General features: G+C 48.5%; 1 protein-coding gene across 5 annotated transcripts; it reads right to left on the bottom strand.

Moving 5' to 3' along the window:
* Positions 1–222: 222 nt before the first annotated feature.
* Positions 223–13752, bottom strand: INPP5B (inositol polyphosphate-5-phosphatase B). 5 transcript variants are annotated; one of them, XR_014935307.1, is made up of 22 exons: positions 13468–13659; positions 13277–13357; positions 13069–13166; positions 12711–12740; positions 12063–12173; positions 9423–9510; positions 7679–7849; positions 7203–7304; positions 6719–6833; positions 5986–6102; positions 5018–5205; positions 4415–4526; positions 4154–4263; positions 3836–3971; positions 3480–3590; positions 2668–2830; positions 2279–2514; positions 1985–2127; positions 1539–1623; positions 1300–1427; positions 959–1070; positions 223–633 (listed from the first exon to the last, which is right to left on the bottom strand). XR_014935307.1 is itself a non-coding variant. In XM_085518487.1 (22 exons), the coding sequence occupies exons 1-22, from the start codon at positions 13521–13523 to the stop codon at positions 509–511; spliced, it is 2589 nt and encodes an 862-aa protein (XP_085374613.1). In that variant the 5' UTR covers positions 13524–13752; the 3' UTR covers positions 223–508. The 5 variants fall into 5 exon arrangements, 3 of the variants coding, with proteins under 3 accessions (XP_085374613.1, XP_085374612.1, XP_015739136.2); XM_085518487.1 differs by having other exon boundaries at positions 2014–2127; positions 13468–13752; XR_014935308.1 differs by lacking the exons at positions 12063–12173; positions 12711–12740; positions 13069–13166; positions 13277–13357; positions 13468–13659 and adding an exon at positions 11565–11634.
* Positions 13753–14174: the final 422 nt, after the last annotated feature.

The raw sequence follows: 14174 nt of genomic DNA, 5'->3' as shown, positions 1-14174 counted from the left end.
TTGCCATAGGGTTATAAGGTGCAGGGGAAGGCATAGCAGTGCCATAGGGTTATAAGGTGCAGGGGAAGGCATAGCGTTGCTATAGGGTTATAAGGTGCAGGGGAAGGCATAGCGTTGCTATAGGGTTATAAGGTGCAGGGGAAGGCATGGAAATACATCCTTGCTGCTATGGAGAGGGCTGCTCCTTGTTTGTGACCACACTTAAAGCAAACAGGCTGGAAATGCACTGAGATGTTTTTATTATTTAAATAATAAGGACTTAAAAATCCGGTGCTTTAATACAAGTTAAATATAAATGTAAATATCATCTCTTCTATTCTCGCTTTGTCTACAGCTTATGGAGGAGTTCAATATACAGCTTATTTAACAGTGACACCTGATTCTAAACGCCTGAGCTGCATTGAATAGCAAAGAGATTGTATAAAATACTGTGATTAAAAATAAACTGATACACTGTACATTGTTTTCTTTACAGCAGTTTAAAAAGCAGATGAGCCGCATCTGAAATTCACAACGGGCTGCTGTCTCTCAGGAGGAACTGATGGATAAATTGCTGAGCTTTCCTCTTTTCTGTTATATCAGGCATTGGATGTCCAGGAGGAGGTCTGAGTAACAAGCCACCAAATATACTAGCTGTGTTTTAAAAGAGAAAGAGAAAAGAGCACCAGTCAACAGCAAGCTATGAAGGGTAATCCCATCAATCTCAATTAGTTGGAATGAGAGACAACCTGGTTTCAGAAGGAGTTAGATAAAGCTGATGACAGGCTGAACTCTCTGTGACACTGCAGGACTTTTTCCAAGCTATTTTGCATCCTTGCAATCCATTTTTCTATGGACTTTGCTAACGACATACTTCAAATCAATAGACACCACGACTGCAATTCACTATGGAGAAACACCTTCTGTCCTACTAACTGAAAAACCCCATTGAATAGAATGGTTACTTTGCTCCCCTTACCTAAAATATTCACATCCAAATTGTTCTTTCCTGAATTTTTCAGTAGTTCTCGTAGAAATGCCATTAGATATTCAAACACGTTTCTATGGCACTCCGGCAGGTTAGAGATAATCTGGGTGGAGAAAGAACAACATACCTTGAAAGAAACAACAGTCACTTGGAAGCTTTGTCTACTACCAACATCACACTGTCTGTATATGGGAACAGCTCTTAATAACCCAAGCTGTGGATCATTTCTTTTACGAGAATATTAGGTTTCTCATAGCAAAACGCTGTTATTTGTCTAGGATAAACCAGTCTATCTCCTTCCATTAATGGTCTCCCAGTGAAGCTGGCATTACCTGGCTGCTCAGCAGGTAGTTGTTGGCACACTCCAAACAGCTGCTGTAGAACTTATAGCAGATGACTGGCTCTGGCAGGCTTTCCAGGAAGAGCAGCAATGCCTCTGCTACCGAGTGGTTGCTGCCAACTGGTCCAGAGGTGGTTAAGGAAGATGTAAGAACAGTTTAAAAACCTTTCTCAGCTTTGATCTCTTGCTTGGGCGTAGTGAGCCTGATCAGACATCAGTCTAAAAGGATACGGAGGGTATCATGCATTCCTTTGTCCAAACAATCTCGGATTTGCTCAAATTCAGACCTAAGGCCTGGTTGCTGAAACAGGTCCTCCTGCAAAGGCCACCGTTAATCAATCTCAATGGAAAATAGAAGTTATTTGGGTAACTGAAGCATTGCCGTTATAAACAGGCAGGAAAAAAATCTCTCCAGGTTGGTTGTTATCAGCACAAACCTCACTATGAGCAGTTTAGGAAGGCTGTGGGACTGCAGTACAGAGCAATACAAAAGGACAGCTGCTGGTGCATACCATACACAGCATCACCTTCACAAAACTTTATAACCCAGGGTAATAGGATCTCTTATCTCAAAAAGATCCATTTTCACCCTTTACAATTAGCCAAACATCCACATTTAGCAATGGTTGACATTACTAACATCTTCTCTATAACTCAACCTAATAGAAGCAAATTACTTTGCAGCTCCAGCACAAGCACTGCCAACCTGCTGGGAAGCATTGCGGTATAAGTGATCCACCATCATCCACAGCTCTTTGGGAATCTCCAAAGGCTTTTCAGCTTGAGTAGCATTATTGCTCGCTTCCAGTGGCATCAGGGTCTGAGAGAGAGGTAAGGAGGAAGAAACACAGAACAAAGTGAGCTTAGCTAGTCAGCTTCTTGTTCAACTCTGCAAGTTCACAGAGTAAGATTTAATCACCTAGTTTTAATGGTGTCTGTGGGTTCAGTAGGGAAGCTAATCTTTAACTCACAAGATTCCGAATGGATTCTGCAGACATGTCTTGGATCGGTTCCCTCATGTAACACAGCGTATGAATGGGAGACCCAAAGCAACTGGGCAAGTAGTTTCCTGTTACAGACAGAAAATAATCCTTCCCCCTGGTGAGATGCAAGACTAAAATGTCCTCAAGTTTTTCTTCTCCAGAGTTCAACCGTGTAGCTGTTGATTTATTAACAAACAGTTCCAACTCAATTGTGATCTCAGAACCTGACAGAAGATAAGAAAAGCATACTGAGTTTAAAAAGGCATTAAACCAATAAGCCTGTAGACAAGCAGAGCACTCTCGAATTAGCAGAAAGAGCAAAGCCAACACATGACAATATTAGCTCATTAACATGAAATGAACAATGAGGAGCTCACCTGGCAGCAGAAAGCCCTTACTAGGATTAGCAATCAGCCACTCCTTGCAATAGGTATCTTCATCTGGTTTGCTGATAAATTCAAACTGGCAGGGCACTTGTCCATTGCGGATTGTAAACTTCTCTACCTGCAGCTGCATGTATTTGACATCCTCAAAATGGAACTAGAAACAAACGTCAGGCAACATCATCAGCCAATCCCCCTTCGCCAAGCACCAGCAGCAATTCCTCACATTGCTGTCCCATAGTTTAATCATTAAGCAGCAAGATATCCAGATTAACCCTCTTGCTCCCACATCCCGCCTCTTCCAGGATTAAAAAGGATTACACTTATTTACACTCTATGCAGCAGTGTGCCCTTTAAAACAAATTCTCCCCTCAAATAACCTCAGAGGAACTTGAGAACAAGGTATCTGTAAGCCTCTCAGTTGCTTATCTTTTATAGCCCCCAACACACAAAGCAAATGCTGGTCTTGTGACCTTCTCTAAATCCCTCAGAATTTGACATTTTATGTTTCCAAGAACAAGTAACAGAAAGAGATGCTTGCTGTTTTTACTCTCCACCTCATAACACAGCTGTATATTTCAGCTTGGTACCCTGAATGAATTTTTCTTGCATTTAAAACAGAAACAAAGAAGGTATTTCTAGGGTTTGTAGACAGAAAACAGTTGAAAGTCACTGTGCTCTACTTGACTGGAACCAGACCAGGTGGTCCAGCATCCATCTAATGTATTGCTACCATGAGAAAACATATCTAGGGCCTGGGAATGCTTGTTTTGTCCAGCAGCTCATAACAGATCAACAGATCCTACCTCTCTCTGGGAGAGGGTCACAGAGGGAATGTTGGCGTTCTCCATCTTATCCAGGGAACGCACGATTTCCTCAAAGACCTTTCGGTAGAGCTCCTCATTCACAACTTTCACCTGAAAAGGACACATGTGGCACCAACTTGTATTTACTGTGCCTCCACAGCAGAGCTATAATACATGGGTCCAAAACGTGAGGTGACTCCATTTTAATAGTACAATGCATTATCAGCCAACCTTACAAGCCATTGCTCCACGTGGATGCCATAAAAGTGGGGATAATCAGCAGGAAAGCCTCCCTCCTCCACCCACACAGAGGACAAGGTCAGCAGAGCTATTTCCTTCAGCACTGACACACTTACCCCAATATCAAACACAGAGCTAACTGGCTTATGGTCGCTGATCTTCAGAGCCATATGGCTGCGGTAGCTCAGCTGAGTAACGTTCTGGCCTTTCCAAAGTATCCGATCACACCAAGCTGGAACACGGCACTTCTCACTAGGACAGAGAGGTGAGAATTACAGCTTCCAGGTGCAGTTCAGGTGGAGTAATAAAGCAGAACACTGCTCTCCCCAGGAACCACATGTTTTAAACAAGGCCCACTTCTGTAATTCATTCTCACTTTATTTTTATTGCCTTTGTGAATAACATCAGTGTCACCTATGAAGCCATCACTGTACCTTGTGTCCCACTCATCACAGCCAGCATCGTATTTATATGTCGGCTGGAAAGAAATCTCTCCCTCTGTAAAGCCTTCAAAGACTGCTTTTGCATTCATTTGCCTCTTTAGCTACAGGAGAAGAACAGAAGAAAAATGGAATGAGCTCAAGCACAATTCCCATATAAGCTAACAGGTTCAGCACTGAGAAGGCTGAGGAGCACATGAGCAGCCCCTAATTAGCACCCTCAGCTCCACCTGCAGGTGGGTGAGGCATCAGTACCTGGTCGTATTTGCAAAGCTCTGGAAATGCTTTCTCATCTACAAGCTGCTTCACTTTCATCACATCCAGTTCTTCCAGCCGATAGTTGAGGTCACCCAACCACAAGATCACGCTGCAAGAGAACACAGAGCAGAAGTCTGCACAAAGGTGCCCATGTGAGCTCTCCCCGTTATCAGGTGGATGTTGTGTCTGTCTTTCTGCACCACAACACGCAAGCAAGAGTTGGAACTTGAAAGTGAAGCCACTTGTGCCTTTGCTGTTTTTAATTCCCACCCTGCATGTTTGTCACCACATTTCCATATCTTTTTATATTCCTCACTAAATGCCACAACACACTGAGGAGACCAATGTGTATTATTGCCCCCAACCTGCTTTGTGTGAGAACTAAAACAAGGCTTGCTAGAGCATAAGTGACTTGCCATAAGAACCATATAGGTGACCACTATCAAAACCAGAGTGATAGTGAAGTGTTTCTGGCTTTGCCAGGCTAGCAATTAAAGCATTAGCCACCCTCCTCACATCCCTGCCTAGAGAATAGCCCACCACATTCATAATGCTGTCTTGCTTCCTGCAGTGATCCACACAATCAAAGCAGACACATACTCGTGTTTGCTGATAGTGAGAGGTGGCAAATTTGGATCTGACTGGCAGAATTGCATCCGAGAGCAGATGTCTTTGAAGTCCTGGTTCCTCCTCTCATATTCCTCCGTGTGAGCAGCAAGGTGAGAATTCACAACGCACACACTAGTGTTATGGAATTTAAACCTTATGGCAACACCACCTTTGTTACCCTGAAAGAGGAAATACAGCGGTCAGAAACTCTTCTGTATACAACAGATAAATCCAGAAATGAGTTAACAGCAATGGATAACCCAGAAGGTGCTGGGGGAGACCATGAATTCCCAAAGAAGGAAAAGGCTGTAAACCCAATTGATAACTGCAAGTGATAATTGCCTTGTGGATCTTAGCTCATCTGCGGATCACACACAGAAACAGAAGGTGGCAGAGCCCAGTTTGTAACTTAGGATCTAGCTAACACAAAAGGAAGTTTGAATCAATAAGAGACCTGGTCAGTTGCTTCAGTGAGTCCTGAAACCTGTTTAGCAACAAACTAGACCTTTCAGCATAGAAAATCAAGATTTGAAAGTGGAGAGGGAAGCTCAGCTGGTCCAAAATACTTCTGCCAATTTACAACTGCAGAAACGACATTGAAAGGACACAGACTTCATTCCAATGGAGCAGAATGGCAAGAGGCCACTAAGTTCCCCTCAGGAAAACTATAATCTGGATGGACAGGTTTCTTGTGTTTCATCACATTAATTGCCATAGGCAAAACCACAGCCATCATCAAACCTCATGGCCCCATACAGCCCAACACATGCAGTCAGGAAGAAGCTTTCAAGGTCTGCAAGGCTTTGAGGGCAGATGGTGGCTCCCTCCAGCAACACCCTGAGCCATCACATGCATTTCTAAAGGCAGCTGCATCTTTTAGCTGGAAGAATAACCTCTACATCTAAGGAGAGGGGATCCCAGGGCTCTCCAAAGTCTCAAGCACTGCTGTCAATTCTTACCATCCTCCCCATGATGCCAGTTCCCACAGTCTCAATTTCCACCTCCGAGATGTTCAAAGCAAGATCTGCCTTCACATACAATAGAAGCATTATTCCCACAAGTCGCACAAGCTTCACCTGGAAAACAGATCCTGTTGTATTAAATACCAGAACAGGAGAAGGCAATCTGCCTCCCAGCCCAGAACACGGGTCAAAGCACACACAAAGGAGAGCTCATCCAACAGACCACCTCAATACACCCTTACAGGTACTATAGCAGCATAGCACAGGAGGGAGCCAGGGAGCAATGCTGCAAGTAAAGGAAGCAGAAGCCCAAAGCAAAGCTCGAGGCACAGGCAGCCCATAGAAGGAGCTTCCCTTAGACATCTAACAAGAGACAAAGCAGAAGTAAGGAGCAGGAGCCAAAACACAAGCAGAATCCCTTCCAAAATGCCTTGACGGCTCATTCAAGCATGCATACCAGGAGACAGACAGGGCAAACAACCAGATGCTTCCTATTCTCTACCCCCAAACAGGAGGGGCTCCACTAACAGCACGGCGCCCAGCTGTCCTGCCTGCCCTCTGCATTGGCACCCTGCACAGTAACACTGCCTACGTCACCTTCTGACTGAGCAAAAGCCTGCAGACAATGCCCCTCTGAAAGACACAGCGACTGAAAACAGGAGAACAAGGTGAAAAGGAGCCCGACTGGAAAACGATTCCACACTCAAACCTCCCCAGAAGTCCCATTTACCTTTGCATACTTGGCATCTGGGTGAAGGCTATCGGTTACAGCTTTAAACCATTCTTCTTCCTTCGGTGTGTCATTGAAAAAGAAGGCTTCTTTACTCAGATCGAGCTCCTGGAAACTGCATTAGAGGGAGGAACCCGTGGATGCACGCACTTGTTTATAACTCTCCAGCTCTTTCCTCCAGGAAAGAACTAAAACAGTTTGTGCTCTAAAGTAGAACTGAATTTGAATGCTCATTTCAGAGGTATGTTAAATGTAAAGCTCAGTTATATTGAACTGCATTAAAGATGCTGTAAAACCGCAGTGCTAGAGAGTCCAAACACCACCAGAACATCATCCCTTCCAGGCTGTGCAGACACACAAACTGAAGCTATGCAGCACAATAAAGCAATGCAAACATTCCTCTGCTGTTCCTGGCTGAACAACTCCATGCTACGGCTTCATAAGCAAAGCAACCCAGGGCTGAGGTTTGGAGGGAGGCACTCACCCCACACAGTAAATATCTGGAGGTGCAGAGTCACATCTCAGCCAAGGCTGGAGGCTTTCCCTGGGGGACTGACCATTCACATTGTAAGTCCCGACAAAAAACCTGCAAAGAAAATTCACTTTTGCTAAATGCCCAATCTGTAAACATCATTATTAGTAACCCACTAATTATAGCTTGTTTCCAGAGGGAGTTAAGACAACGTGGCAAAGCTTAAATTCCTATGGTGATTTAATTACATTAAGGACAAACTCATCACATCACCAGCACAAATGGACTTTAAGCACAGAAAAGTTTTTGCAATATAATTATTGCAATAATTACAATATCCCTCCTAAGCTCTTAGGAGCTCATTAGAATGGCAGCAAGGTGAAAGAGTGACCTGAAGCAGTGAGAATGAAGGCAGGGTTGTATGGAACCAACTCACCTTCAAGCACCGAAAACCTCATCCCACCTTCAAGATAAGGATTGATCATTACCTGAAGTTCTGGATGTACGTGTAGGAATCCTCCCTTTGCACGAGCTCAGATTTGACAATAGTATCTCGCAACTCAAACTTTGGTTCTAATAAGATCGAAGCCACGTTTGAGACCATCACGCTGGAGGACCGCACCATTTCTGTTGTCACCTCTGGTTTGAGTTTGCTTTGCCTGGAAGTAAATACAGAACTGTGAGATGAAGCACAGGATGAGCACACACACACCCTGACCAGCTTCATTCTGCTGCTGAGGATACAACCACAGAATCACAGAATGACCCGGGTTGGAAGGGACCTCAAGGATCATGTAGTTCCAACCCCCCTGCCTGGGAGGGCCACCAAACATACACCTTTACTAGATCAGGTTGCCCAGGAGACCCCATAGATCCCCATAGACCCCCAGAGAGACCCCATAGATCCCCATAGAGACCCCATAGATCAGGTTGCCCATGGCCCCATCCAACCTGGCCTTGAACACCTCCAAGGACGGGGCATCCACAACCTCCCTGTGCAGCCTGTTCCAGGGCCTGACCAGTCTCCTAGAGAAGAGCTTCCCCCTAACATCCAACCTAAATCTTCCCTCTTTTAACTTAAAACCATTTCCCCGTGTCCTGCTATTGTCAGCCCTTTCCAAGAGTTTACTCCCCTCCTGGGAGTAAGTTCCCTTCAGGTATTGAAAGGCTGCAGTGAGGTCACCCCGCAACCTTCTCTTCTCCAGGCTGAACAAACCCAAATCTTCCGGCCTGTTTCACCAATCGACGTTCAGAACAAGCAATGAGAGTGAAACCAGCACTTCTTATGACAGCTCAGACCTTCTCCAATTAAAACCAGTTGAACCAACTGAGAGAACAAACCCTTCTGGCTCACCCGGTGCAGCCTGTCAGATGGGGGCTGACCTGTCTCACCTGGATGTCGATATAAAACCACACACATTTCCTGCTCCTTGGATTAGCTGGATGCCAATGCCATCACCCTCTGCTCAACCCTTCAGATGACGGCAGTAGGATGAAAAACTGTTTTTTGTAGCAGAAAAGTCCCATTTCTGTCCAATAAGGAGACAGCAAGGGGTGGATGTGGGTTTTATTTAGTATCTTGTGGCTCTGTGAGTTAATGCAAACTCCTTTTGCCACAGCTCAGGAGTTCCCTCAAGTACATGATCTAAATGTAAGGTCAACAACCTGCATGTGAGTGCCAAGGATGGCACAGAGAAACACTTTGAAGTATACAGCAGGGTCCACAAAGTCCTGGGAACTGAAAAATGAAACTCTAACGTTCTAGGAGTGGATCTATGAGACGTGGTGGCCCTAAGCCAAAGCTTTCTGAACTCAAAACAAACAACAGCAGCCAGCCCTGACCCAACACACAGCAAAATATGCCCAAATAGGGGGGACTGGAGGGACTGGATCCAAGAGGCAGCACAGAAATTCCCCCTCCAGTTTTGATAGCTGATGTTGGACTTTATTTTTCCTTTCCCAAATAGAATCTTAGGGTTCTCTTCTCAAAAAGCAGCCAGCTCCTGGTACATGGGTGAGTGTTAGGAGATAGATAGTGCAGCAGCCACATACGCTGCACAAACACACTGGGACCACAGAAACCAAGTTCCCCCTGTTGCTTTCCAGCTGAAAACCAGACAGAAATCTATTTGACATTTCTCTTTCTTCCTCTCGATACCAAAACACCACCAGCTGAACACCATCCCACATCAGCACACACAAGTTTTGGTGCTATACAGAGATAAACCATACCTGGAAGCATTGCTGTCACTGCTGTCCTGGCTCCAGCCTGGACTGACCACAAGCTTCTTTCCATTCTGCTTGATGCCTTCAGAACCTTCTGAAAAGGCAACAAAAGCTTCGCGTGAAACACAAAGTGATGTTTAACTCACCAACCACAGGGAAACAGAAGGGAAACCAACACAGCTTAGGGCTGTATAGAGAACCAAAGCACCCCTGGTTATCTCGGGATCTGTCACTTATCTGATGTGCTGGCAGGGTACAGGGATAGGCAAGAGGGGCACACTTGTGTCCTTCTGCCCCCCAAGTCCATTCAGCTCATTCTGCCCCCCAAGTCCAGCCCCATAGGCCACCATTAAACCCCACAGAGACCCCATAGTGACCCATAGACATCCCATAGTGACCCATAATGACTTGTACAGCCCCATAGAGACCCCATAGAGCCTCATAGAGCCCCATAGACCCCCCATAGAGACCCCACAGATCCCCACAGAGACCCCATAGAGACCCAAGTCAATGCATCTCCTTCTGCCCCCCAAGTTCCCCTATTCCATTCTGCCCCCCAACTCCAATCAACTCGTTCTGCCCCCCAAGTCAATGCAGCTCTGTCTGTCCCCCAAGTCCATTCAATTCAGTCTACCCCCCAAGTCCAAGTCCAGTCTTACTCTGCCCCCCAACTCCTATATAGGACTCTCCTAAGGAAGAAATTAGCCCTGGAAATGGGCTGTTTCCTTCAGATAAGTTTGTATCCAACCAGCTGTTGCTCAAGCCAAAGGGGTCCATAATTTGGCAGCCAAAAACAGAATATTTTAGCAATGCACAACCTCATGTCAGCCCTGAGAGGGGCACAGAGCTTTGTGCAGGGATAAGAGAGCAGCAGAACAGGCCTGAACCAGGATTTGCAGTTAGAAGGGACTTCTGCAGCAACAAAGACTTGCTATGAACAGCGTGCAACTGAAACTGGAAACATTGACCACAGAAATAAAAGCCCATTAGAATCCCTTCCCAAATTCCCTGATGCATTCACCAGCCTTAATCCACAGGAGGCACCAATAGTGTTCTAGCAGCAAACGGCAGCATTTGCACACTATGTAAATGTGCTTTGGTTTGCATATGGGAGTCGCTCCCTCTGGGCTCACGATCAGGTAATGACAGAGAGGAAGATATTATGGAAACCAGCAGACAAACCCTCACTCTGTATGAATTTCTGACCCAAAAGACCCAGCGTGACGGTGCTTTCTTCTAAGAGAGACTATAAGAGAGATCCCTGAACAACTCAGACTGAAGAAACACACAACAAAACCTTGAGAAGGCAATTTTGTCACAGCTCAGAGGCCGGGTTTGATAGCGGAGCTGCTTCCCAATGCAATGCTCCAGATACAACAAAAACATCGCAGCACAGCACCCGGCTCCGGTGCTTTTCCTCCTTAGCACACGTTGCATTGAAGCCCCGTGTTTAACAGCACAGCTGGACAGATGTTCCCCCATCCTCAGCTCAGTGCATTCTGTGCCCCCGTCTCATGTTTGAATTACAGAATAGAGAGGAGGAATGACAGCAGCACCCCAGGCAAAGGCAGGTAAAGCAGAGATGGATTAACCTCGATTTTGAGCTCAGCTCTCCGCACTTTCTCAAGCTCTCCCTTCGCACAGCAGCAGCTCCTGGGAGCAGGAGAAGAGTCGGACGGCACAGCACGGTAATACACGGCAATACACGGCACAGCACGGTAATACACGGCAATACACGGCAATACACGGGGCGGACCCGTAACAACCGGGCAGAGAACAGCTGAAAGGTCGCAGCCACAGCACATGAAAACCGACACCGGAATCGCCATCGAAGAAAGCGCAGCCCGGAACCGCAGCCAGCAAACAGCCCTGGGGGTCCCAGCAGGGTCCCTCAAAGCACGACCAAGCACTGAGCAAGCAACCGAACTCCCCCCACGCCCCCCAAACTGCGGCCAGGGTTTCCCTCAACCCATCAGGTTCCGGAGCTCAAGTCGCTGTGGGGCGGGTATCGCGATCGGCCCGAGCTCAGCGGCTCCGACGGGACGGGCAGGCTGCTCCGAGGGTTGGGACGGACCTCGCCCCCCACCTATGGGACCTCCCGGCCCCATAAGCTCCCTGCTGTCCCCCCCCCCCCCCCGATGCACTCACCTCGGCGGGGCCGCCCGCCCGCCGACATCGCGGCACCCGGCCCGGCCCCGTTCCGACCCGGCCCCGTTCCGCCTCGCTCCGCCCGCCGGGGGGCGGCTATCAGCCCCTCCCGCCCCACGCAAGAGCCGGGGCCGGCCCAGAGGCCCTGATTGCAGTACAAAGTCCTTCAGACTGCTGCAGCATGCAGCGTACTTCAATCCCCCCCCTAAACTCAAAGGGAGCCGTGATGGAAAGAACACCGGGCTGCGAGCTGCCGGTACCGAGGAAATGAGAGCACAAAGTGTGGGAGGAGACAGCTTTCTCCTTGTTGTTTCCCGGAGTACACAGAGCAAATCTCTGTTTGGCTTCCTGACTGCACTGCCTCCAAGTGCTGCTCCCCCCTGTTGAGCCACCTGATGTGGTGACACAAAGCATCGCTGCTCTGCAAGAGGTTCAGCAATGAGTATAAATGCAGCCTGGGCTCCTGCATCCCTATATTATATATATATATAAGTGTACCTGTGCTGCACTTGCTGACCTCCTGCAGGAAGGTGCGTGTGTGTGAACCAAAGGGCAGCTGCACTGTGAGCACATCATCTTCTGACCGGATCCGAATGGTCACATCCGAACCTGTGACACCAAGAGGAGGAGAGGAGCATGCATTAATACTGCCCAGTGCTCAGGAACAGCCCCTTCTTTGCTCTCTGTGGGCCTTCATCAGTGTGTTTCCCCAGGTGTTACCATTTCAATCACTGTTTGTAATATGTTTTGTTCTCCTCGTTCAGTAATAGGGGATTTAATAGAAGTAGGGACAGGTGCTGGGAGGAGCATAGGATGCTGCCAGGCTGCAAAGGGATGGGGTCAGGAAAGCCAAGGCCAGGCTGGAACTGGACATGGCAAGGGGTACAAAGAAGGATAAGAAACGCTTCTATAGGTACAGCAACTGGGAAAGGAAAGTCCAGGAGGGTATAAAGCCCCTTAATGAGAAATAAAGCCAGGCTGGTAACAACAGACCAGGATAAGGCTGGCTGGGCTGGGGGTGTCCCCAGTCTCTGCAGGGGAGTTGGACCAGATGGGCCTTTAAGGATCCCATTTAATTCAAAGCATTCTGTGATTCTATGATTCATCCAGTGGCAGCACAGGCATAACAGCAATATCCAAACTCACCGATGACATGAAGGTCACCATCAGGTATCACTGCAAACAGAAAAGAAAGTTCAGTTACAAGGCTGAGTAACAGGAATGTAGCATTTGATTTAACACTTTGAGGTTGGATTACTGATGCTACAGGCACAGGGGTGGGTAATGCAGCCCTGCAGGAGCTCAGGGTGCTGCTCTGGATTGCAGGAGGATTGATAAGGCAGAGCCTTTCAGCTGTGTTATAAGGTGCATTAACTTCACCGAGGATTACATGATGGGCTGAGTAGATCCCAATACACAGCAGCTATAACAACAAAATACAGACCCCAGATCCCTCCACCCCTTCCTTTGGAGGTGAGCACTAAACCCTAAAGTGCGTGGGTACCTTCTTCCACTGCAAACCCCTCTGTGATGGGGATAACCTTCTCCAGCCAGACATCCTCAGCTGTGATGGCCATCCGCCGGTGTGTGTACACGTAGATCCTACAAGCACAGAGCAGAGGGGGAGGGAAAGCCTCGGTGTGGGCAGACCCCACCCCACACAAACCCCACCCCACAAGCACAAGCCCGGCTTGCCCCATCTTATCACCCACGCGTGTTGCCCATCGCGCTCCACCAGGCCCAGCAGTCGGCTCTCCACGCTCTGCCCCGCAGCCACGGCTCCCTGCACGGCGTGCGGTGTGGGGTCAAGGAACGGCAAACCGAGATGGGACTCGAGGGGGTCGGAAGGGAAAGAGGGAACTCGGCATCACTCCCCTTGGACTCTCAAAGGGCAAAGGATATGATTCGACACGTCGCCCCATCGAGAAGCGTCTCCTGGATGGCCACCGACTGGTCCATCCTCCGTGCCCGCGGGGTCGGCGAGCAGCTCGGGGGGGACCGGGATTGGGGTCGGGATGGGGACCGGGACGGGGACGGGGATCGGGACCGCGATGCGGCCGCGCTCGGTACCGCCGTAGCCGGGAGCCGCCGCCCCGTCGCCCCTCTCCCCGCCCCACGCTCCCGGCTGCCCCAGGGCTCCGTTAACCCTTCGTTAAGGGATGGGGATGTCCCGGTTCGGCCCCACGGAGCTTTCCGAGCTCCGGCCGCCGCTGTCGGGGCTCGTCACAGCGGCCGGAACCGCCGCCCTCCTCCCGGACAGAGGCTCGTAAAGAGCCAGGAAGCGGCTGAGCATCATTTCCCGCTCCGCTGGACGGGACCGGGAGGGATTTTTAAACGGGATGATGCTGGTTAATGGGGCGGAGAGCCGGGAGAGCTGCGTAGAAGCGGATTACAGCCGGTGGGGGGGTACGGAGCATCCCCAAGCTGAGGGTACTGCATGCATAGAGCCGGGGGGGGGCCGGGCCTGCGGCAATGCAGAGCCGCTAACTTCCTACTGCCATTAAATGGGGCTCTTTTTGCGGTAGCACCCGGAGCGTTTTGTTCCATGTCGTGACCCGGCTGATTTCCGAGCTTTAATGATACAAATAACCGCTGCGGAGGGTGTAAGCA

The sequence above is a fragment of the Coturnix japonica genome, chromosome 17 (genome assembly GCF_054131305.1).
Source record: "Coturnix japonica strain WE chromosome 17, WE-NBRP24, whole genome shotgun sequence".
Lineage (NCBI taxonomy): Eukaryota > Metazoa > Chordata > Aves > Galliformes > Phasianidae > Coturnix > Coturnix japonica.
Note: the sequence above shows the minus strand (reverse complement) of the source record. Positions and strands in the feature narration are given on the sequence as shown.